Here is a 26,174-nt window from a genome sequence, read left to right on the forward strand (position 1 = left end):
TGAGTTCACTTCCTGCATGAATGGTTAATACTCATGGCATAACAAGCATCATATAAATAGAGTCAATACAAAATTGATTTAACTTGTGAACTCAGTACACTACGACTACTCCAATGAGTCGTACCTCAAAGCTAGTGTCCATATAGAACTTTCAAGAGCCTTACCTCTTAGGATAAATCTCCAAGGAAAGTTCATATATATGTTCAAATGGACAAAGAACTAAACAATCAATTCATCCAATAAGCATTCAATTGTATATTAGTTCGTACACTAATCTTGCAATCTAGACCCCTAGTGCTTGTATATTGGTCCGTACACCAATGCACAACAACTCTATATGAATGCAACTATGCCATACAACTAATAATCAACCAATCATCCAATAAACATAACCATCTCCAAATGAGCATGGTGGAACAACAAGTGGGACAAGGTCCAAGAGTTTATCTCTTGAATCAATATTCTCTAACACTTTCCTTGTCCAAGTGAGTCAATATCAACACTAATTCAACTATTCACAAGGTGGAAATTCAATTCACATCACACATACTATACAAATCATCAAGTTAATACTCATAATTCCTCAAGAGCATAGACTTTGAGAACTTACCCTTTTCTTGAGATTTCAAGAACACCTAATCCTAGATCAAAGGTTGTTTCAATCCAATTTCTACACAACCAATAACACTCCTACACATCATGATAAGGATTCAAGTGTCAATTTCATCATTTTCACACTACAACACCAAAACCCCTAATTTCACATAATCAAAATCTTAACTTCCATTTCATGAAATCCAACAAAATCCTAAAAAGAAACCATGGAATCTTATCTCAAACCACCCAAAGCTAGTAGAAACCAAAACCCCTAAGCTTTAATGGTGGAAAACTCTATCTTCCCCTAGAAAGTGGGGCACAACTATGGAGAAGGAGAGGAATTAGGTTTTTTCTTGGTTTCTTACAATGGTTCACTCTACAAGAAGGGATGAAGGTTATGGTTGCTTTCTTTCCTTCTCTCTTAGTCGATTGAGTATGGTGTGAAGGAAATGAAAATGGTGGAGTTTTGAGGGAAAAAGAGATTATGGGGTGAGCATAAGAGTGAGGGAGGGAGGAGAATGTAACATCCGGGCACTGGTGAGGGGCAGGAAGTAGATAGTCTTTTGGCGCATAGGTTGGATTGTACTACCAATCCAAATCTCAGTGCTTGGAGTCCAGACCTGCTAAGATAGGAGGCCTGTGACAATAAGCTCCTAGTAGGCTTCCAACCAGAAGGGTACATGAATGAATTGAATCAACACCCGAACGAGAGAGATCTAGAGGTTGTGCAGGTATGAGATTGTACAGTTGAGGATAACTTAAAAGATTTAATATGTACTACCTATACTAAGAAGATACATATGCTTTTCGGTAGCCCAAAACTTAAAAACTTCATAGTTACTCGTGCTTGATTTCGAGCAATTCTAGGATGGGTGACCTCCTGCGAAGTTTATCAAGAAGTGTGTGAGTGAGGACAAAGTATACTGAAAATTCATGTGTTGGTTTGTGGGGATAGTTATTGATCCAGCAAGTGGTAGGGCATTACAAGTGGTATCAAAGTAGGGCCTTTCTCCCAATTCAGTGTGGTTCAAGGGCGAACTAGGCGGAAGTTGATGGGTACGTAACATCCGGGTGCTGACGAGGGTAGGGAGTAGATATGGGTTGAACTGTACTACCAGTTAAAAATCCCAATGCCTGGAATCCTACCCTGCTAAGGTAGGAGGGCTGTGACAATTGGCCAATTCTAAGTTATGTAAGTGATTGAAGATGGAGATTGCTTGTAATAATACACTAAAATACATAATTATGTAATAATTGGTCTAGACTTGTAATGAGTATAATATTGACATGTAAGAATGAAATGTGGAATCATTAAGTGATTGAGTATTAATGATGTAAATGATTCCTGCTCTAGGTTTGCCTAGAGGACTTGGCACTTGAGGGTTTATTGGAGCATACGTGTTTTACTGTTGGAGTTGGGCTTGTGATAAGCTCAATGAGGTAAGCTCCTGGTTCTGGTTGTTCCTCTCTCTTGTGGCCCCCACCATGATGGTGGGCATTATGGTTGTATTGTATGAAAGTATGTGGTGTAATGTATATGTGCATTCATTCACATTCATATAGATGTTATATGATTCTTGATGTTATGATGATGCACTGATGATATATGTTATGAGAATCCTGGCCAGTGATCATGGTATGTAGGCTACCTATGACTTGACTCTGGGAGCTATTTCATATTGAGGTTGTGTTGATTGTCTATGGCTTGACCCTGGAGTCACACATGTGTAACCGTCTATGGCTTTGACCCTGGGGTTACACAAGGATGATATGATGATGCTATGTTTATGTTGTATGCCTGTATTATATACTTTATATCTGATTTGTCATGCAGGAAGTGGGCTCAGGGGATTAGAAGATCCTTTATGAACCTTGAGCTTACTGAGATGTGTTATCTCACCCCGTTTGGGGACATCATTTCAGGTACTCAGAGTAGTGTAGATACTTCTAGGGGCAAGGCCCCCGCCTTGGAGTAGTGGATGACGATGCTGATTATTTATATTATGATTAGACTTTGTGATGGCATGTATAATTATTAGCATGTCCAATTATCTTATGTTGAGATTCTAGTATGTATTTATTTAGGCTCATGACTGTAGTATTAGAGCCATGGATTATTTACTGATGCTTAGACGTTTTGGAAGTTAATCTAGGCTTGATGTATGGATTCAGTTATTTGGGCATGGAGCCTTATTGTTTGTATTGACCTTGAGAGGGGAACGCAGTCCGAGTGGGACTTGCGAGCTGTTTGTTTAATTACTGTATCTATAATGTTATTGTATGTGTGGGACCCATGTTCCCAGTTATCCGAAATACAACCGTTATGCTGTCCGTGAGACTTCGTCAGGAATGACACTTGAGGTCATATTCGGATGGTCAACGACCACTAGTGATGGCCGATGGCTTTAAGTAGTAGACTTAGATGTTAATGTTACGCTAATGCAAAATATCAGATGAACGCTTTGAAAATGTTTTAGAAAATATTTTGGAAAAGTTTACTTGTATTTTTATAAGACGCTTTATTATGTTTTTTAAAATAAAGTCTTCCGTTGTGTATGCTAAATATCATGTATGTTAACAACCGGAGTACTACGGGATGTTACACAAACTCTTTTCAGGGTATCTGGCTAGGTCCTCTCTCTAGCCTATTTATATTGGGGTAAAGCCCCATGAGCCGTCATGTATGGAGGCTGCCATTTTTTGGAATAAGTCGTAGAGAAAAAAATTCTGACATATAGTTCATTTTTTCTCCGATTTTGTGATAGAATAACAAGATACACGCAATCTCTATTTTGATTTGGTATTGTTTGCATATTTTATGATTATATATATTATCCTGAAATTTTAAATCTATCACTTCAGGCGTCTTCGAGTTCGTACATGTGTAGAAAACTAGAAATACCAATGTTATTAAAACCGGTCCGGTCATTGACCCGGTTGATGTACTGGGTCAGTGGGTCACTGATTCAACCAGTGGGTCACTGGTTCAACCGCATGACTCGGTAATTATATGCAATTTTATAATTTAATTAAAATTATATAAATATACTCAAATATCTAAAAAAGTAATAAAAAATTCAAATATTTTAATATAAAAAATAATAAATCACATACTATTATCCAATAAAGGATCAAATACAAATATAATGATCGTGATACGAGGCTTTAAATTCAGAAAATGACATCTCTAACTATAAATCAAATCAAAATTTTGTGCATAATGCACAATTGAGATAATATTAGTGTTGTAGGTACATAACTTATGTAACTCAATAAGTAAAAAAATATTCAAATATATCCATTATGATTTTTTTTTTGAAAAAAAGAATTTGAATTTTTTTTTTAAAGACCGAGTCGGGTCACCGGTTAACTGACCGGATCACCAATTTTCACGAAAATCGACCGGGTCGGATCAGGTCGCACCGGTTCTGATGCATGACCGGTCCGTTACTTCAACCGGACCGGATATATGACCGATTTACCGGTTCCCGGATCGACTCGGCCAGGTCGTTCCGGTTTTAATAACTATGAGAAATACTACTGTCTTGCTTTTTTGAAGTCCAATCTAAAATCTTGAAATTTTCAAAACCCTCATCTGGCAGAAAAGTATAATTTTGCTATCAACAACATGGTAAAAGAAATTCAAAAAATAAAGGATAATTCTGGAAGTGATGCTCCTCACATAATCAGAAAGCATAAAACTATCAGGCTACCAGCACAAATCGTTGGGGATGCTTCTTTTTCTTCCTTTTGCGTTCTCCAGATGCTTGAGTAACACCTGAAGTGCCAAAGAATGTTCTTATCCAGAATTATAGATCTTCATGTGATCATGTCACGTCGAACAACCCTGGAAGTTTGGTTTCGAGAACATATTACATACCGTTAATAACCAAACGAGAAATCTATGGAGTGGAGAAAAAACATTACAATTAGCCAAAGTGGATTAACAACTGTTATTCCATACTGAATATGCCTATCATATATGGTAGTGAATTTCGATATCTCACTTTTGCAGCAAAATACTCCATACCACAACGCATAGAGATAGAAAGAGCTATTTGTTTCCCAAATATTTTGATTGAAAAGCCAGCGATATTCATTAAGATAACAAGATGGAACTTTAAGCAGCAGACTTACAAATCTCTTTTTTTTTCTTCTTTTTTTGGTACTTATATCTCTTCTCTAACAAATTAAAAGACACCCTAAAAAAAATATCTATATTACACAAAAGCAAAACGCTCCGTAACAAATACAAGTTTATGTACTTCCAAGCACTTTTCTTTTACAACTTACAATCACTTTTACTATTGTGATCAAAATCAAATCAATAGTTACAAAATGATATTAAATGAAACTCATTGATTTGATTTTGATCAAATTGTAATAAAAGTATTTGAAAAAGATGATAAGAAAAAAGTGATTATGAGTATAATTATTTTTTTTTAGTATCATTAATTTTCCGTAATAAACAAAATTAAAGTTAAAGCTGCATTCTTGCTAATGCGAGCTTGAAATTAAAGTTCATATCTAATACAGGTAAAATTGATGCTTAAAATTCTGTCTGCACTGTAAGCTTCTAACAGAGCCAAGCTGACGTGGCAACCATGGCCCGCTCATGCCAGAAGAGCACCAACTCAGCCTGTCGCTTTGCCACGTGGAAGCCTCTGATTTGCACCTTCGCCAACAAACACTCTGCTTGATAATCCGCGAACTGGCTCAACTGCACCGGCCTCATTCCGGCGCCGTAAAACGCCTCCCTCCACGGCGGAACCCTTCTTCCGGCGCCTTCCACCGCCGCAAAGATCTTCGGCCGCAGCAGAAGCATCTCGATCCTCCTCACCCAATCGCCCCCTCCCCCTGACACAACAGACGCATCCAGCGATTCCAGCATCATCGAGTAGAACTCCAGGCTGTTCACCACCGCGCGCCGAAACGACGCCGCCGCCACAGCCTCAGTCCACCCCTCGCCGTCGACGAACACCACCACGGCGGGAGATATCCTCCGGACGTCAGCCAGAAAAGCGGCGGTGCTGCTTCCGCTGCCGCCGGAGCCGAGGTGGCAGAATATCGCCGGGGATAACAGTACGGCTATCTTCTCGCCGTCGACGAATCTCACGGCCTTAAACGACACCGTCTCGAAGGTACGAAGCGGCACGAACTCGACCTGGACACGAATCCCGAGATCGTGCGCGAACTGGTTGAGGTTTTCACGGATTAGGCGGCTCTCGACGGCGTACTCTTCCGGCACGACGGCGGTGATGCGGAGGAGCGGCGAGTTGTTGTTTCCGCCGGCCTTCTCGGCGATCTCTTTCATGAGAGAAGCGTACTGGATGCCAAGGCCGATTTCGAAGTCGACGACGTGCATAAAGGATGAGCCATGGAGAGCTTCCAGGAGTGCTTGATTAGTTGTGAAGATGGAGAACATTGGGATCGGTGAGATTCCCGAGAACGCCTTGAACGTTTTGATGTTTTGCACGATCTCCGCCATGGAAGAAAGCCGCGACGGAATTGTCGTCCGGTTCGAACCGGAGAGAACCGATTGGAGTGCGTCTTTGAAGTGAAACGCTGCTCTGTGGAGCGGTTTACCCGAAGGCGATCGTAGCCGTTGGTTAAGCCGCTCCAAGATTGCCTGAGCAAGTTGTAGGTTGTTGCTGTCAAAGCAATCAGCTGCACGGATAAGCTCTTCAATGAAATCCCAATTGCTATTGTTATTGTTATTGTTGTTGTTGTTGTTGATGTGGTGGTGGTGATTGAAGTCATGTACCAAATGGTCCAAAGTGTTATTATTAGTGCTATTATTGTAGTTGTAGGCCAGGTTATGATTGGAGTAAATTTCAGAGAGAGTGGTGAAATCTGGTGTGTGATCAAAGGGTGGGTCTTGAGAAGGTGGGAAATCAGGGATGCATGGATTGGAATTGAGGTTATCAGTGTTAGTACTCTTCAAAAGGGGTGTGTTAGGGTCATCATGTAAACCCAAGTCCTTCATGATGGAATCCCACCAATCCAAATTAGGCAACACATGATCCTCCAGCTCTAGATGGTCTTCTGGGTCTGGCTTTGGGACAGTTGGTTTTTTTTCAGGGCTAGGACTCCTGCAGAGGTCAAGAACAGAGGTGGGTTCGTAGCACAAGGTTGGATTATTATGATTGTTGTTGTTGCTGTTGTTGATGATGATGTTGGGTGGGGTGTGGATGACAACGTTTGGGGTGAGTTTTGGGTTTGGCTGTGGGGATGAGGAAATGGGAACTCTCATCTCTAGCTAGAGGCTAAAGCTAATAAAAGCTGTTGTTATACCTTGCTTGGTGGTGAAAGTGAGAAGAGTGAGAGGGGGCTTTTGATTGCTATGATGGTCGCCTTTTTATCTTTGCGTGTGTGCCTGCAACCAGTGCTTTGTAGGATACATTTGCATATCTCTTTTGTTATGCCATGTATGGGTAACATATGAATGGTGCCATACATGTTCTATCACTATGCTCGACATGAGTCAGAGAGAGGAAAAAGGGTAACCTTTTATCGTTGTGGAGCTTCTACATGAAGCCACGCTTGACTTGCCTTGCCTTTTGTCTTTGCTTTTCTTGCATGAAGAAGGATATGACATATGTTTAACCATATATCTATGACTCTACTTTCTCATATATATTGGATGACTAGTTAACAATATAAAGTTGAAATGGTTTTGAATTTTTACCCTATATACACTTTTAAAATCATCACAAATACAGCAAATTGAAAATAAGACTTCATAAGGCAACATTGGATGTTCTTATCAGTAAGGGAGAGTATACATGGCTATTCACTCCCAATACGAAGAAAGTTGGGATTTTACATCGCGATATATGTTCACTCATGATTCAGGAAGTGATCACTTTAATTCTTTTGTAGTGTATGGCTTCTCAAAGGGTACATATTGCTATATTAATATTAATAACATTGATTGCATACAATTGTACAAGCAACATTTCCATAAAATTAAACTGTACATTTATGTACTTTTGACATGAGATAGTTTACATACAAAATTTGAAACAGATGATTGTGAAACAATTGATTCCAGTCAAATGAATTTAATTTGTACAATTACTATATGTATAACTACATATATACAAAGGCGGATATAGGTTGAAGAGAAGGGGGGCAAGTGCCCACCCTTAAAATATGATGCAAAATTACAAAAATATCCTTATCTTAAAATTTAAGTTTTCCCAATTTAATTTCGGGGTAGGATATTATAACAATCAATTAAGGTTACTACCAATATTACTACCAATCCATTCTATTGTTAGATCGATTATGTTGATCCAACAGTTATATTTATTTTCATCTTTGTATGATTATGATTCTCCATATTTAATACTTTATATTTATTTTCATCTTTGTATGGTTATGTAAATACGGGGATCATAACCCTACAAAGATAAAAATAAATATAACCGTTAGATCAACATATTCGATCTAACGGTGAAATTAATTGGTAATAATCCTAATTGGTTGTTACGATATCTTATCCCTTTAATTTTTCTCATTCTATTTTATTTTCCCGTGAGTTTTTTTTCTCTTCCATCTTCATTATCCAAACCTAACAGCATAGAGCTCTATTCGACACTCATCGTTTGCATCTACATACTGATTCATCTCCTCTCACACCTCAACCTCCATTATTGGAAGTTGGAACATTTGCTTCTTCCTCCATTATCGATCTAGTTGAGTCGCAATCCGTCTAGATATATATCTAAACCAGTCCCAGCCGTCCAATTGAGTCGCAATCTGTCTAGATATATATCTAAACCAGTCCCAGCTAATCGACAGCTACTCGCAAGTCGCGTTTCAGACCAGACATTATTGAGTGGCCACCCTTCATTAATTTTCTGGATCTGCCATTGATATAGTTTCTTCTTCTTCCTATATAATAATCACTCAACAATTCTTCAAGCATCTCACATCCTAAATTAATTTCATTCTATGTCAATTATTTTACGTTTATTTATTTAAATTCTAGTAGACGCTTTATATAGTTTAATGAATATTTATTAACAAGAAAATTAAGAGTGAACAAATTTTAGTATAAAATTTAATTTATTCGTATCTAGTGCAACAAAACTTTCAATACATTTAGCAATAAGGAAAAATATTTTTCATTTTAAAAAGCATAATTTTGTGTCATTTTTTTTCGTAAAAAAATAAAATAAAACAATTCACTCTTAATTGAAACGATAGTGTTTCAATTCATATTTATTGATTTTTTACATTCTCTTTCCTCTATATTACTTTCTCTTTCACTCTCCTCCTAAATTTGTAGAGGAAAGAGAATGTAAAAGAACAATAAATATCTACAAAACAATATCGTTTCATTTAAAATGACGCAAAGTTATGTCATTTATGTTGGGCTTCCTCCTTCAATGCTAAGCCCAAGCCCATTTGAGGGGTTTCCTAAAAATCCTAACCCTAATTTCCACCTCCTCTATATATACTCATTAGTTGAGGGTGGAGGCTAGGTCTGATTTGACAGAACATATTTGAGAGAAAAATTATTTGATTGTTTGAGCAAAGCTTTATGCTTTGCATTTGAGAGATCTCTAGAGAGAGTTTGAGTGAGACACCTCTAGGGTAGTTTGATTATCACCATTGTTGGAGAGGTTGAGTTAACCACCACATTGGTGTATTTGATTATTTGTAACCATTATTTTCATAGTGGATTTCTGATCTGGACTAGGTCCCGTGGGTTTTTACTTCTTCATTCAAGAAGGTTTTCCCACGTTAAATCTGGTTGTGTTCTTCTTCTCTCTCTCTTGTTTTTGTTTTGATTTTTTCCTCTGCGCTGCCCGACCTGGTGAAGTTCAGGCCGAGGTATTGCCGAGATCCGAGATCAGGATCTTGTTGATTGACTTCCGCACAAAGGCTGCTTAGCCGAGCTTGAGGGAACCGATTATTCCCAACAGTGGTATCAGAGCCCAAGTTCGACGGGTTCTGAGGGAGACGAGATGGAGACCAGTGGCATAACTCATGATGGAGATATGCTCAAGTTGACCGCAGACAACTTCACTTATTGGAGACCGATGATGGAAGATCATCTCTACTGCAAAGATCTGCATGAGCCCATTATCCTTGATGAGAGACCGGCAGGCAAAACTGATAAGGAGTGGGAGATCCTGAGTCGGAAGGCGATAGCCACGATCAGGAAATATATTGATAAAAGCCTCTTTGAGCATGTGTCCGAATTCACGAACGCGTATGAGTTGTGGACGAAGCTAGAGTCCATGATTTAGAAGAAGACTCCCAGGAACAAAGCACACCTGGTTCGCCGACTTGTTAAGCTTGAATACAAGGACGACATGAGCATGATTGAACACCTGAACACCTACAAAGGTATTGTGAATCAGCTATCAAAGGCTGATATGAAAATTGATGAAGAATTGCAGGCATTGTTGCTGTTGAGCTCGCTGCCAGAAAGCTGGGATACTCTGGTGGTGACCCTTAATAACTCGACTCCAGATGGAAAATTGAAGATGGATGTCGTGACAGACAGCCTCCTGGGCGAAGAATCCAGGAGAAGAGAACGAGGTACTTCGAGTACGTCTGAGGCCAATGTTGCTGAGAACAAAGGGAAATCTGACTCCCGCGGTAGAAGCAAAAGCCGAGGTAGAGGTCGTGACAGACGAGATAAGTCCAGAGGTCGGTCAAAGCCGAAATATGAGTTGAAGTGCTTTTACTGTGGAAAGATAGGCCATAAGAAGCCAGACTGCTGGACCCTACAGAATGATGAAAAGAACGACTCTGTGAAGCCGGATCAGATTATTCCCAAGAAGAGGGAAGACAAGAGCACCACTGCGGTGGCTGCAAACCCTGATGCCGAGATATTCCTCCTTGGTGAAGATAATTATTTGAATGTTGCATATGATGACTGCACCTGGATTGTTGACTCTGGTGCCTCCTTCCATGTTACTCCACACAAAGGTTTTTTCTCCTCTTATCGAGGTGGTGATTTTGGAGTCGTGAAGATGGGAAATCAAGTGACCAACAAGATTGTTGGTGTTGGCGATGTAACTCTGACCACAGATGTCGAATGCCGACTTGTGTTGAAGGATGTGAGGCATGTACCTGATATGCGTTTGAACCTAATCTCGGTAGGCAAGCTTGATGATGCCGGGTTAGTGAACTACTTCGGTAGTGTGAGATGGAAGCTGGCCAAGGGAAACTTGGTCGTGGCCCGAGGTAAGAAGGAAGTCTCCTTGTACGTGATGCAAGGAAAGATCAATGGCGGAGAAGCCAATTCTGTTCGAGATGAACCTAGCTTGGAGCTATGGCACAAGCGCCTCGGCCACATGAGCGAGAAAGGACTACAGATCCTGAACAAGAAAGGATTATTTACCGGGTTGAAAGGCCAAGCGTTGGAGAGTTGCACGCACTGCCTAGCTGGAAAGCAGCACCGAGTTTCTTTTGTGAGACCGGATCAACCAAGACGACGCAGGTATATTCTTGACCTCGTCCATACTGATGTTTTCTCCATGTCGGAAAGATCCCTTGGAGGAGCTCAGTACTTTGTTTCATTTATTGATGACCATTCCCGCAAAGTGTGGGTATATTTGTTGAAGACTAAAGACCAGGTACTCCAATCCTTTAAAGAATTCCATGCTATGGTTGAAAGGGAGACTGGAAAGAAATTGAAGGTGGTCCGATCTGATAATGGTGGTGAGTATTGCGGCCCATTTGATGCATACTGCAAAGCGGCCAGGATTCGACTTGAGAAGACGCCCCCCAAGACTCCACAGTTGAATGGACTGGCTGAGAGGATGAACAGAACAATTGAAGAGAAGGTACGAAGCATGATATCCAATGCCGGGTTACCGAAATCATTCTGGGGAGAAGCCGTCAAAACAGCTGTTGACTTGATCAACCTCTCACCATCAAGGCCACTTGAAGGAGAAATTCCAGAAGAAGTCTGGACAGGTCGGAAAGCGGCCTACAATCAATTGAAGGTGTTTGGATGCCGAGCTTTCGTGCATATCCCTAAAGATGAAAGGGCCAAACTTGATGCAAAGACAAAAGAATGCATCTATCTGGGTTCACCAAAATCCGAGTTCGGGTTCCGACTTTGGGATCCAATCAATAAGAAGATCGTGAGAAGTCGAGATGTGATCTTTCATGAGTATGAGAACATTCATGACATCTCGAAGCCCAAATCCGGGTTACTGTCAGACGTGAAGAACCCATCCCTCCTGTCCGAGCTGAAGCAGGGGGAGAAAATCAAGAAAATGATGATCAGCAACAAGCTGAAGATGACCAAGACACTGAGGTCCGAGTTGATGATGAGATCCGGGATGAGAATGATGAACCGGGTTCTCAAGATGAAGAACAGTCGAGATATCCAACTCGAGAAAGAAGACCTTCTACAAGATACCCATCAGATGAATACACCGTTGTTGCTGAAGACGGTGAGCCTCAGAGTTATGATGAGGCTGTGATGAGCTCAGAGAAAGAAGAATGGGAAAAGGCAATGCGAGACGAGATGAAGTCTCTGCACGAGAATCAGACTTATGAGCTGACCGAGTTGCCTAAAGGAAGACGAGCTTTGAAAAATAAATGGGTCTACAAGATCAAGAATGAAGAGAACGGGAAAAAGCCGAGATACAAAGCCCGAATTGTAGTGAAAGGCTGCAATCAGAAGAAAGGAGTTGATTTTGAGGAGATTTTTTCTCCAGTTGTGAAAATGACCTCGGTCTGAACCGTGTTAGCCATGGCGGCTTCGATGGACCTCGAGGTAGAACAAATGGACGTGAAGACGACATTTCTTCACGGTGATTTAGAAGAAGAGATATATATGGAGCAACCAGAAGGGTTCCAAGCTCCAGACCAAGAAGACTTGGTATGTCGGTTGAAAAAGAGCCTCTATGGCTTGAAGCAAGCACCTCGGCAGTGGTACAAGAAGTTTGAATCATTCATGATTGGTCATAAGTTTGAAAAGACAGATGCCGACCATTGTGTATTTGTGAAGAGGTATGAGGCCAGAGATTTTTTGATTTTGTTGTTATATGTTGACGACATGCTTATTGTAGGGAAAAACAAATCAAGGATAGCTGCCCTGAAAAAGGCGTTGAGCTCGTCCTTCGCAATGAAGGACCTCGGCCCTGCAAAGCAGATTCTCGGAATCAAGATCATCCAAGATAGACAGAATAAGCTACTGTGGCTAAGTCAAGAGAAATATATTGAGAAGATTCTGAAGAGATCCAGCATGGACAAAGCCAAAACAGTGAGCACCCCCTTGCCTGACACATAAAGCTGAACCAGAAGCAATGTCTGAGATCTGATGAAGACAAAGATGAGATGATGAAGGTCCCGTACCAATCCGCTGTCGGAAGCTTGATGTATGCAATGGTTTGCACTAGACCCGACTTGGCGTATGCTGTTGGAATGGTAAGCCGGTATTTGTCAAACCCCGACAAAGAGCACTGGGAAGCAGTGAAATGGATCTTCAAGTACCTCCGAGGTACGACAGACTTTTGTCTCCGATTTGGAGAAGGCAAAGCCGAGTTGCAAGGCTACTCGGATTTTGATTTAGGGGGAGACGCCGACTCGAGGAAGTCGACTACAGGATATTTGATGAGATATGCCAGAGGAGCTGTCTCTTGGCAATCAAGACTTCAGAAGTGTGTTGCACTATCGACAACTGAGGCTGAGTACATTGCCGCTACTGAGGCAAGCAAAGAGATGCTGTGAATGAAGAAGTTCCTCATGGAACTCGGCCATGATCAAGACAAGTACGAGCTGGGTTGTGACAATCAAAGCGCAATCCATCTTGCAAAGAATTCTACCTATCACTCCCGCACAAAACATATTGATGTGAGGTATCACTGGATCCGGGATGTGGTGGAAGGTGGAGAGCTCGAACTCGTCAAGGTGCACACTGACCAAAATTGGTCCGACATGATGACAAAGCCGGTTCCAGCAAGAAAATTTGAAGACTACTGTGAAGGAGCCGGGTTGATGCTGAAGCCGACGCATTGAAGTCGGAGGGGGAGATTTGTTGGGCTTCCTCCTTCAATGCTAAGCCCAAGCCCATTTGAGGGGTTTCCTAAAAACCCTAACCCTAATTTCCACATCTTCTATATATACTCATTAGTTGAGGGTGGAGGCTAGGTCTGATTTGACAGAACATATTTGAGAGAAAAATTATTTGATTGTTTGAGCAAAGCTTTATGCTTTGCATTTGAGAGATCTCTAGAGAGAGTTTGAGTGAAACACCTCTAGGGTAGTTTGATTATCACCATTATTGGAGAGGTTGAGTTAACAACCACATTGGTGTATTTGATTATTTGTAACCATTATTTTCTTAGTGGATTTCTGATCTGGACTAGGTCCCGTAGGTTTTTACTTCTTCATTCAAGAATGTTTTCCCACGTTAAATCTGGTTGTGTTCTTCTTCTCTCTCTTGTTTTTGTTTTGATTTTTTCCGCTGCGCTGCCCGACCTGGTGAAGTTCAGGCCGAGGTATTGCCGAGATCCGAGATCAGGATCTTGTTGATTGACTTCCGCACAAAGGCTGCTTAGCCGAGCTTGAGGGAACCGATTATTCCCAACAATTTAAAATGATAAATATTTTTTGCAAAGAAATATAATTCAGTTTAATTTATATTCAACCCCATAAATTCTGATCAATCTTAAAATTAAAATTAAAATGTATTTATGTAATAACAATATGTAAAATTCAAATACTCCTGAACTTTCGTGCGTGAACATAACTATTTTTTCCCCACTTGCTGAAAGAAACTAACCTAAAGGCAAAACTATATGCTACATTTCTAAAAGATATATCTTTTGATTATGAAATGATAAAAGGGTCAATTAGCGGGTGTTAAAGCTCCAAGTTTAGTCTTTCTTTCTGCAAATTGGACCCACAAAAGTTCTGAATGGACCCTAGACAAGCACTATATAGCACCACCCATCTTTATATATACCCCTAAAAAAAGAAGTTTAGGGAAAGGTCCATCATTAACTACTTTATATAGGAGGGGTGTGGTTGGGAATGCATGGTTTAGCCGCTTTATCTTTCAATGCAGGGAAAATTTAGCCATCGAAGCTTACATTCATTGTAAAAGAACCAGTAATTAGAAAAGTTTAATATTATACAATAAAATTGAATTAAATATATAATACAAATTATATTTTATTTCTTGAAATTAATTTTATATTATTGACTGTAAAATAATTGAAAAGCTACGTACTATTTTTTCACCATAAAAAATAACATTTAGTCACTTTATATAGAATTTATTCGAAAAGTTTAATTAAATACGTCTAAATTTCGATTAAATTACAATTGAATCAACTTCAAAATGATTATATATATATATATATATATATATAGAAGTATGATCCTTTGACACCGATGTCAAATTTAAAATTTGACACCTTATCTTATAGCTATTAGATAAAAAAAGATCAACGATTCTGATTTGTAAGCATGTGACTTCATTGTTCTTTTTTAATCTAACGGCTATAAGATGAGGTGTCAAATTTAAAATTTGACACCGGTGTATTAGGATCCTACCTATATATATATATATATATATATATATATAACACATTTAAGCGAGTTGTACTACACAAAACCCACGATATCTAACGTGAAAAATATTCAAGCTAGGTAAACAACTTGGGCTCCAAATCTTTCCAAATCAAGGCGCTTTTGACTAACTTTTTTTTTTTAACAAAGTTAAACAGTAAAAATTGTTGGGAATTAGTATCATGCTAATGTATATCTGATTAGCATGTCAGATTTGCATGCTCATGTTCCATTCAAATCGAATTGTTGGTACAAAGGAAAAAAGTACTTTATTCTTTTGTGGAAATACATGCATGAGCCATGTGGCAGGTTTCATGACATTACGGCTTCATATCTGTTGAATTACGTACTGTTAGCATTTACTTGTCCACATGGCCTCGTTTTGACGTTCTATTTCAACGATCCTTTTAGTCTAAAGCTTAATCAGGTACATCTTTTGCTTGGAGCTTCTTAATCCATAGTAGTTTAACTTATAATTAGAGCATTCTATGTGCTAAAAAGTATATTTGACTTAAGTTATCAGGAGTGAGCCTTGGTCAGATACTTGGGTAGTTGGTCCTAGGTTTGAAACTTAATATCACCATTATATTTATATCTATAAAAAAATAAAAACTATATTTGACATGAAAATAAATGTGAGTTTTTTCTAATGTGAAATAATGAGTTTAGTCACTTATATAACAATTATACACAGTCGTTGTAGCGAGGCCCATGCGGCCCAAACGAATTAGTCAGCTACCTAAGAGGTTCCAAGATTATTGGGCCTAGTTTTATTAAGAGGTTCCAAGACTATTGGGCCTAGTTTTATATCATTGTTAGTTTATATTCAAGCCCTTAATATTATAGTAATGTAAGAAGACTATAAGTAGTAGGTTTTCCTTTTGAATAAGGCAATCAGAAAATTCCAAATTTCTCTCTCAATTCTCTCTATCTTTCCCTTGTTCTTTTCTCTCTCCCTAATTCTAGAATTGAATTGCTACATTGGTGCTTTCATTGAGTTCATGCTACTCAAACATCGCTCATGGCGGAAACACGTTACAAAGATATGCAAAATCAGTTGCAAGAATTACAACAACAACAGCTCCAGATTCCAGATCTGATTAGAGAACAGATACAAGGTCTGCGCGCTGATCTGCAGTCTGAAGTAACGAATCTGATTGAATCTGTCCGAATATCTTCTTCTGGTATTCTTGGATCTGGACCGGGTATAACTGCATCTTCCTCTTCTGCGGCGACACAGCAACCTCGCGCACAGCGGCCACGACTAGCTTTTCCACGATTTGCGTCAGGCGATCCCACAGATTGGCTTTTTGCTGTGGATCGTTACTGTCTCTATCATGAAATCCCTGATGGTGAACAGTTATTACTTGCTTCGTTTCACCTAGATTCTCCTGCTGCTCGCTGGTTTCAAGGGCTGAATCGAGATGGCCTTTGTACTTCATGGCGTGTTTTTACAGTTGCATTGCAGCAACGTTTTGGCCCTACAGATTTCGAAGATTCTGCTGGTATGTTAACCAAACTGACTCAGATTGGCACTGTAAATGACTATCAGATCAGTTTTGAGGACCTTGCTAGTAAAGTTCCTGATCTTACACCAGCACTTCTTAAGAGCATGTTTATTAGCGGACTGAAACCGCGAATTAGGCGTTCGGTATTGACCATGAAGCCGGTAGATTTACATGGATCTTTTGCCTTGGCCCGTTTATTTGAAGAACAATTTACAGAGGAACGCTCTACTCGCCCCTGGGTGACAAAATCACCCTTACCAACAAATCTTCCCCCTCCTTCTACACTGTTACCCCCTAAACCAAAACCTCCAGATTCCATCCCTACCATTCCTATCAAGAAATTGACCCCTGCTGAAATGCAAGCTAGGAGAGACCGAAATCTCTGTTATAACTGTGATGAACGTTATACATTCGGTCACAAGTGCAAAGGCAAGGCAACACTATTATATTTAGCTGGTACGGAGGATGATGATATCAGAGAACCAGAACAACCCGAAACACCACTACCCCAACAAGATATACCCACCAAAATTACACCTGAAATTAGCCTAAATGCTATGTTCGGACATCACTCCTCTCATTCGTTTCGTTTAAAAGGATCAATCCATGGGCAGAATGTACAAATTCTAATTGATTCGGGGAGTACCCATAATTTTATCTCTCATCGTATGGCTTCACATTTGTCACTTACACTACATTCCATTTCTGCTTTTCACGTCCAGATTGGAAATGGTGATTCTATGCATTGCCAGGCTGTATGTACAGCAGTTCCTCTGCTTATGCAATCCCACTTATTTTCCATGGAATTATTCCTTTTAGACTTGAAAGGAGCAGACGTGGTATTGGGCATACAGTGGTTAGCCACGTTGGGTCCTGTGCTCACCGATTATGCATCTATGACTATGTCATTCCACCGCTCTAACATTGCTATAGTTTTACAAGGTGACACATCCATTTCACCAAGTGCCATTACACCAGCTCAGCTATCTAAGTTGGCTTCTCATGACGGTTTTACATCTTGCTTGATGTACCTAAGCTCCACCTCAACCTCTGAATCCCAACACACCTCTACACTAAATTCATCCTTATCCAACCATCCTATACCTACCGTGGCAACATTACTATCCAGCTATTGTGATGTTTTTGCTACACCCATTCATCTCCCTCCCGACAGAACCCACAACCATCATATTCATCTTCTACCCAATACTAAACCAGTCCAAGTCCGCCCCTATCGATATCCCCACTTCCAGAAATCTGAAATTGAACGCCTGGTTCAAGAAATGCTTGCAAGTGGTGTAATTCGCACCAGTCACTCAGACTATAGTTCTCCTGTTTTGTTGGTTAAGAAGAAGGATGGCACGTGGAGATTCTGTGTTGATTACCGTGCCCTTAATGCTGTCACTATTAAAGACAAATTCCCGATACCTACAGTGGATGAACTATTAGATGAGTTACATGGAGCAACAGTATTTTCTAAGTTAGATCTTCGCTCTGGCTACCATCAGATCAAGATGCACCCAGAGGACATTTATAAAACGGCCTTCAGAACTCACCATGGTCACTTTGAGTTCGTGGTTATGCCGTTTGGGCTTACCAATGCTCCCTCCTCCTTTCAGGCCACTATGAATGAAATATTCACATCTCTTTTACGAAAATTTGTTGTGGTTTTTTTTGACGATATTTTAGTTTATAGCCCAACTTTGCAGGCCCGTTTGCAGCATCTTTCCCAAGTTCTGCAGATTCTTCGGACTCATACTCTATTTGTCAAGTCATCTAAATGCAGTTTTGCGCAACCTACTGTCGAATTTCTTGGCCACGTTATTTCCTCCAGAGGGGTTTCTCCTGATGCTTCTAAGATACAGGCTATCAAGGAATGGCCCGTACCAACTAACCAGACACAACTACGGGCCTTTTTGGGGCTTTCAGGTTACTACAGACGCTTTATTAAGGGGTATGCTACCATTGCTGGACCATTAACTGATTTACTTACTCGCGATGGGTTTGTTTGGTCTCCAAAGGCTGATCTTGCTTTCCAGCAACTCAAGGAGTCACTTACTACAACTCCTACCTTAGCCCTACCTGATTTTACAGCACCATTCGTTATTGAAACAGATGCTTCAGGAGTTGGCATTGGTGCTGTTTTGCTCCAAGCCGAGCACCCTATAGCCTTCTTTAGTCGCAAGCTCTCTCCTCTCATGCAAAGTAAATCTACTTACATTCGCGAGTTATTTGCGATTACGGCTGCGGTTGCTAAGTGGCGACAATATTTACTTGGTGCAAAATTTGTCATTCGTACTGATCACCAGAGTCTTCATTGCCTTATGACTCAAGTGATTCAGACTCCGGAACAACAACAGTTCCTGGCCAAGTTACTGGGTTATGATTATTGTATTACTTATAAGCCTGGTAAATTAAATCGTGTCGCAGATGCACTGTCACGATTACCTGCAGAGAGCTCTCCGGATAACTCTCCCCAATTGCAGGCCCTTACGAGCCCCATTTCTAACTACAGCACCATATTACAGACATAATTACAAGCAGACACCTATGCTATGGGGGTTATTAGGGGATTACAGTCATCCATAAATCAATGGCCACAATGGCAATATAAAAATGGACTACTCTATCACCATGGCCGTCTGTTCCTGCCATCAGCTTCCACTTTGATACCCCAGCTTCTCTCCGAGTACCATTCCTCAGCCTTGGGTGGTCATGCGGGAGTACATCGTACATTGGTGCGATTGTGTGCCAATTTTACCTGGAGAAAAGTAAGGACAGATGTTAGAAATTTTGTTAAAAATTGTGAAGTCTGCCAAAAGATCAAAGCAACCAACCATGCGCCTTATGGGCTACTACAACCACTACCAACACCAGAATCTATTTGGTCAGATCTGACGATGGATTTCATTACTCAGTTACCCCCATCTAACGGACACACAACCATTTTTGTCGTAACTGACAGACTGACTAAGGGAGCTCATTTTGCCCCTTTACCATCATGGTACACAGCAACTAAGGTTGCCCGGGTTTTTTGGGACACAGTGGGCAAACTACATGGTACTCCTAGATCTATAGTCTCATACAGAGATCCACTCTTTTTAAGTGAGTTTTGGACTACCCTTTTCAGACTACAAGGGACTACTCTTAATTTATCCTCTGCTTATCACCCCCAAAGCGATGGACAGACCGAAAGAACAAACCGAGTGTTAGAGCAGTACCTTCGAGCCTATGTGTATGATCAACCGTCCACTTGGGCGAGATATCTGAGCTGTGCCGAATATCACTTCAACACCGCCTTTAACAGATTGCTGGGCACGTCTCCGTTTACAGCCACATATGGACGATCTCCGCCGTGTGTGTTGCAGTACTCTTTTGGATCCAGTGCACTCGAAGCTGTGGACTCAGATCTTCGCACTCGAGCACAGATTCTTGCGGAGTTAAAAGAGAACTTAAAAAAAGCACGAAACTTCATGAAAAATTATGTTGATCAGAAGAGAAAAGACATCACCTTTGAGATTGGTGACTTGGTTTTGCTTCGACTCCGGCCGTATAGACAGCTCTCAGTCCATCGGAGATCTTCTGCAAAACTGGGACTGAAGTTCTATGGACCGTTCGAAGTTTTGGCAAAGATAGGTCCGGTTGCTTATAGACTGAAACTCCCAGATGGTTCCCGTGTGCACCCCGTGTTCCATGTGTCGCTGTTAAAGCCTTTCTTCTCGGACCGACAGTATGTCCTTCACCCTCTGCCGGAAAGCACAGAGAAGACGCCACCAACACATACTCCGGTGGCCATTATCGCGTCCAGAAAAGTATGGAAACGCGGCAAAGAGGTTGACCAGGTCTTAGTCCAGTGGTCAGACTTACCACCGGAATGCTCAACGTGGGAGAGTGCTGAGGAAGTTGAAATTTTGAGCAAGCAGAAGGGTGTTTTGGGAGAGTCATCTTTAGAGTCCGCTCACACCCTTCCACACACCAGTATACCACACTCACCTACCCAAACCCCTGCCTTTCCATTAAAGCTTCTGCCCACGCCATTAAAGCCTCTATCCCCACCATCCAATCAAATTCCTGCGCATGGTTTTTCAGCCAATGAGAATGGCCCATCTCTTATCTCTTCCCAACCACTATCACAGACCCCAATTACTTCTCTGATGCCGCCCCATGTGCCATTAAATACTATGCCACCTCACCAACTTTTGCTCCCAAATCAACCGTTACCTACACCTTCAAACCCTGGAGATCATCAGCATGTGGGCTTGGTTCCAGTGGGCCTTGAGGACAAGGCCGACCTTGATGAGGGGAATAATGTAGCGAGGCCCATGCGGCCCAAACGAATTAGTCAGCTACCTAAGAGGTTCCAAGATTATTGGGCCTAGTTTTATTAAGAGGTTCCAAGACTATTGGGCCTAGTTTTATATCATTGTTAGTTTATATTCAAGCCCTTAATATTATAGTAATGTGAGAAGACTATAAGTAGTAGGTTTTCCTTTTGAATAAGGTAATCAGAAAATTCCAAATTTCTCTCTCAATTCTCTCTATCTTTCCCTTCTTCTTTTCTCTCTCCCTAATTCTAGAATTGAATTGCTACAGTCGTGTCACTCGTGTGTATAACTTGCTTTACCATTTATATATATATATATATATATACAATTGTATGTAAACCTAAATATGTTAGTCATTTTGGAATATGCATATCTATATTCTTCTATTATATTGATTTCTTGACTTGGACATAAAGTAAAGAATACTCGTGTTATTTGCCTCGGCTTTGGGGATTGGGGTGGCCTAATTTTCTTTATTTTATTTATATAATATCTTATATATTATGTTAGTTAATTAAGGATCATTTTATTATATTTAATGGGCGAACCAAAACAAAATGAGGAAGGCAACATAAGCGTACTTTTCAAGAATCCAGTAGCGTTCACACTACACTAGGGAAAGGAATTTACACAAATTTTTTCATTAAATTAATTGGGTAACTAACATATTTCAAACCTTGAAATTTTGTCCATGATAATGTTTGGTGTACAAAAGTTTATTTTGTATCATATAGAATATTTGATCTCGAGTAAATTATAAAATTGTAAAATAAGATGTTGGATTTGACATAAAGCTAACGCGTGTGTCACATTGAGGGGTTAATATATTAAAAATGAATTTTATGTACTAAACACGAGACTAAACATCAAGAGTGCTATTTATATTAGTTAATGATTCTCTCGATGAATCTAACACCCTATTCAACAATTTCACACATTACCATATAGTTAAGGGAATCACATGTGTCTAAAACAAATTATATATACCAAATACATAGAATTAAGTTACGATAATATGTATTTTATCTATTTATATAATATTAATTATCAACATTTTCGTTTATAAAGGTCACTCGGGTAATAGATAAGTTAAAATTAAGTTATTAATGAGTTTTTACAATATTATAGTGTAAACCTATATAATCAAATGGTAGTAATTCAGTTGGTGCTAGAGAACAGAACAGTTTGGAGTGAGAAGTGTTCGATCCTCTCTAATACTGTGATCTCACTATGAATAGTCAATATGCTTTCTTTTATCTCATGTCTTTCTTCATTCATGATTCGATATTGTGGTGAGGGATTTAATTCGTATAATACATAAAATAATTGTTAATCAATAATTTTTCCTCAAGTGACTCCTACTAAGTGACGTGGAATAATGATGTAATTGGCGACAGCTGACTCGTTGGTGGACCCACCTGGTGGTATATTTGCATGAATGCTATTAGTATTTAGTCGTTAAATAAATGAGCAAGTGGACCCGTTGTTTAAATTTCTAATTTTCTATGAATGTGAAAGGAATATATTCGGGAGTATGATAATATGATATATTACGTGACAGATAGAGCATCAATTTTTCTAAGTTTATACGTCCCTTCATTTACATACTCAGAGACACCGCACATATCTTTATCTACCACCTCCATTATTGTTAATAATGTTGGACTGTTTGTTTTTGTTTTTTCTTTTTCTTGTTTTTTTGGGCTAAGATTGTTAATGGAATGGCCCTTTAACAGAAAGTTTGGCCACCTAAAAAATAAAGTGTCTTTATGTCCATTTGATATTCGAATCGTAATCGGATGTGTGCATGCTTTTTTATGCATGTAGGCGTGTGAGAACACTTGTCCCTACTTACATAATGCGTTTGATAATCAACTTTTCAGAATTATATATTAATTTAATCACATATTGTAATGTTAAGTAAAAGGACACATGGGGTAGACGATTACTCTAGCTAGAATCCACCTATAGCTAGCTCTCGTATATCTGTTAGAACTTTTTTTTTCTCTCTTCTGGTCTTGTATATTCTTCTTCCACAGCCAAAGAAAACAATTCATTTACTTAGATAATGCGTTTGATAATCAACTTTTCAGAATAATGTATACTAATGCAGTCTTTTTGGATTTTCTAATTTTAACTAAAGTAAAAAACATTACTCTAGCTAGCTAGTATACTATACAATCTAGTTATAAGGAATCCAATGCTATCTATGGTCGTATTGTATGCATGCAAGAAATTTTAATTTTAGTTTTATTTTTCTCTTTGTTAAACACCAAACATTTATGACTTTCAGTCGTGATAGGAAAGTGTCTACTGTACCAAGAATTTAAAAATGAGAAAATATTCTAAATAATCTTTTCGTCTCATTTTCATGCATCTTACTAAAATTATTTCCATTATTGTCTTTGACGGTTGTTTTGTAAGGTGTTTAACCAAGAAAAATCCATCTCTTTTAAGTTTATGCGCAACTGATTTCACTCTTTGGTCATTTAGAAATCGTCACCTTCACCTAAATCATATGTTGAATCTACAAATTCTTCAATCTTGATTTTGATCATCTTACAAACCTCAGTAACATCGAACGAGTAGATGATAACCCATTATATCTACACTGCCCAACCAGACTTTTACAATAATATGCAAGGCTCAATATACTTCATATATATCATATATAGCTTTAACCACAAATTATTTGTATACATATATACTATATATCTCAACTAGTTTTATTAAAGCAATTAATGTTTATCATGTTGTACGAGTCTAGGAGATGATTTTATTTCTTGCACACATAAAAGTGTACGGGTCCATGTGAGAAGAAAAGAGAAAAAAAAGAAAATATGAGTCTCACACACTCTTATGTGTATATAAGAGATAAAATTATCTCTGCAACATAAAAAAAATATTAATCCCTTTATTAAATGAGCATAAAATTAATCATAAATGTAAGCCCCATGCCTTAGCCAAGCAGTGAGTTAAAGTTGTTTTTAGAAAATTCCCTTTAAATAATTAAACAGAGCTAACATTCTAGTGCACCAAAAAAAAAATAGAAAATAATATTATTATTATTGGTGCAAAATTGTGTAAAACGCTTAAAATTCAACTTTCGGACTAAGACCCAAAGTAAAATGCCGTTAAAACAACTACTGAGACATATAACAAAGCTTTTCTATAAAAAGAAAAAAAAAATAGAACATACATAAATGGCTTAACTAATAACTATTTTCAAGACGTTATTTTGACCTTTGTAAAGTAGTTTATACAAAAACATTACAATATATTCTCCCGTAAAATATTAGTTTTTTTTTTTGGAAACTAAAATATTAGTTTATACATAAGCATATTGTAACTTTTTTCTTCTATGAAATCATATGTACGGTTCAACAGTCAATCACTTGTAAAATTATTACTGTAAAAGGCATAACAAAAGTAGGATGCAAATATCGTATATTTGATATGCAAATATATGAAATAGAAAAACTTTATTTCAGACAAAACAAATAACTTAATAAAAATATGTATACAAAAATTAACTTAATAAAAATAACAATAACATTGATTACTGTGGATTTACCTTGCTAAATATAAAAAATAACGCGTTTACTCTAACATATATATTTTCTTTATATTTACACCTTGATTAATTTCTATTTATTTTATTATTTTATTATTATTATTATTATTATAATACTATTTTATTACAAATTTGCTATTATCGCATAATAGTTTATGGATTATATTTAATTATGCAAACATTTATCGTGAAGATAATAACTAAAAAAGATTTAGCGATTAATAAATTCATATACAAATTAGTTACACATACTTAGTTACAATTTTGTTATTTTTATTGTAGTTACCTGTTATATTTAATGAATCTAAACATTTATCAAGAAACCTTATGGCTAATAAATATTTTTTAAATTATTAATATATGGGAAAAGAAAGTTTGCAACCATAACAACGTAGATCTAAGATTGCAAAATCTAATTAGGGTATGTTTTAATTCTGTTTCCAAAAAAAAAATTAATTTTCAGAATAAAAAAAAACCTGTTTTGAAAAATTAATTCTAAAAATTATATCTACTTTTTTAGTTTTTAGAATCAAATTTAAAAAATATATTTTAGTTGTTTCTATTTTGTGTTTTGACTCTTAAATTTCAAAAAAAGAAAGAAAAGGAAACACTCATTTTATTGACTACTCTACAATATAATTTCAAAAAAAAAAAAAAAAGCAGAATAGAATCAAACAGGTCGTAAGTTTCATCGGGAGCAAGCAAGAATAAGTGAATAAGAGAAATGAATTAAATCAAAAGCATATAAAGAGACAAAAGAATAAATCAAAACCAAACTTCTTTCAATTTTCAAGAATTTGGATAGTTCATTACTCATGGATGCACAATACAAGATTGAAATTAAGCAACTCTCGATCGATATATATTTTTTCCATTACGATTTCAAAATCAAAGCCAATCATTGGAATTGAGTATTTTTAAAGACAGTGTAAAAAGCTGATGAAATTTATTGTTTAATAATGAGTTGCAAAAACAAATGCATGCATAATAAAATAGTAATATATACGGAACAATTATTAATCAAAGTATCATATCTCGCATCAATATACTTAGCCATTAAGGTTCTGAGGAAGGAATTAAGGACACGGGAGTGACGCGACTTAGAGAAAACCATAGGGAAGCTTATGGAATACAAAAGTTGAGAAATGGGAGTGCAAGGAAGATTCTGGTTTCTATCATGGGTCAGGGTCATTTAAAGAGGCCTCCATTCACCCACTCTGCAAGAAAGAAAGAAAAAAATAAAGGCTAAAGGGTGTTGGGGAATTGGAGGATGTGATTTTTCATTTGTCGGAATAATAGTGGGGTATCTTCTATCTTCTCTATGGTAGTATAGTGGCACACCCAAAGCTCTACCATGGGTTACGATCCTTAAGGAAATGTCTTATTTTGAGAAATATAAAACTTAGAGGTGCACTTCGGTCTTTTTCTTCTTAAGAAAAAGGAGTTTTGTATTTTTTTTTTTCAAAATTATATTTTTATAGTAAATAGTATAAAAACTATTTATTGCTGTTATTTAATCTAAAATTTTATTAATTAATGTGTTACTTTAAAAAAAAAAATATATGGTGTTCTAAAATGGAGCCCAAAAGATTAATGATTTAATTTAGGGAACGG

At 38.2% G+C, this 26,174-nt stretch overlaps 1 protein-coding gene across 1 annotated transcript; it reads right to left on the minus strand.

Moving 5' to 3' along the window:
• Window positions 1-4,690: 4,690 nt before the first annotated feature.
• Window positions 4,691-6,938, minus strand: LOC133301610 (scarecrow-like protein 15). The gene has a single exon (XM_061501256.1). It carries the CDS (start codon window positions 6,848-6,850, stop codon window positions 5,174-5,176), a length of 1,677 nt encoding a protein of 558 aa, XP_061357240.1. The 5' UTR covers window positions 6,851-6,938; the 3' UTR covers window positions 4,691-5,173.
• Between the last annotated feature and the right edge of the window lie 19,236 nt (window positions 6,939-26,174).

The sequence above is a fragment of the Gastrolobium bilobum genome, unplaced genomic scaffold (genome assembly GCF_033153095.1).
Source record: "Gastrolobium bilobum isolate Gb01-03AN ecotype WA unplaced genomic scaffold, APGP_CSIRO_Gbil_v1 utg26694, whole genome shotgun sequence".
Lineage (NCBI taxonomy): Eukaryota > Viridiplantae > Streptophyta > Magnoliopsida > Fabales > Fabaceae > Gastrolobium > Gastrolobium bilobum.

What these genes read in the sequence shown, in the direction of transcription:
- LOC133301610 (XM_061501256.1), bottom strand. Translation starts at nt 6,850, where the DNA reads ATGAGAGTTCCCATTTCCTCATCCCCACAGCCAAACCCAAAACTCACC.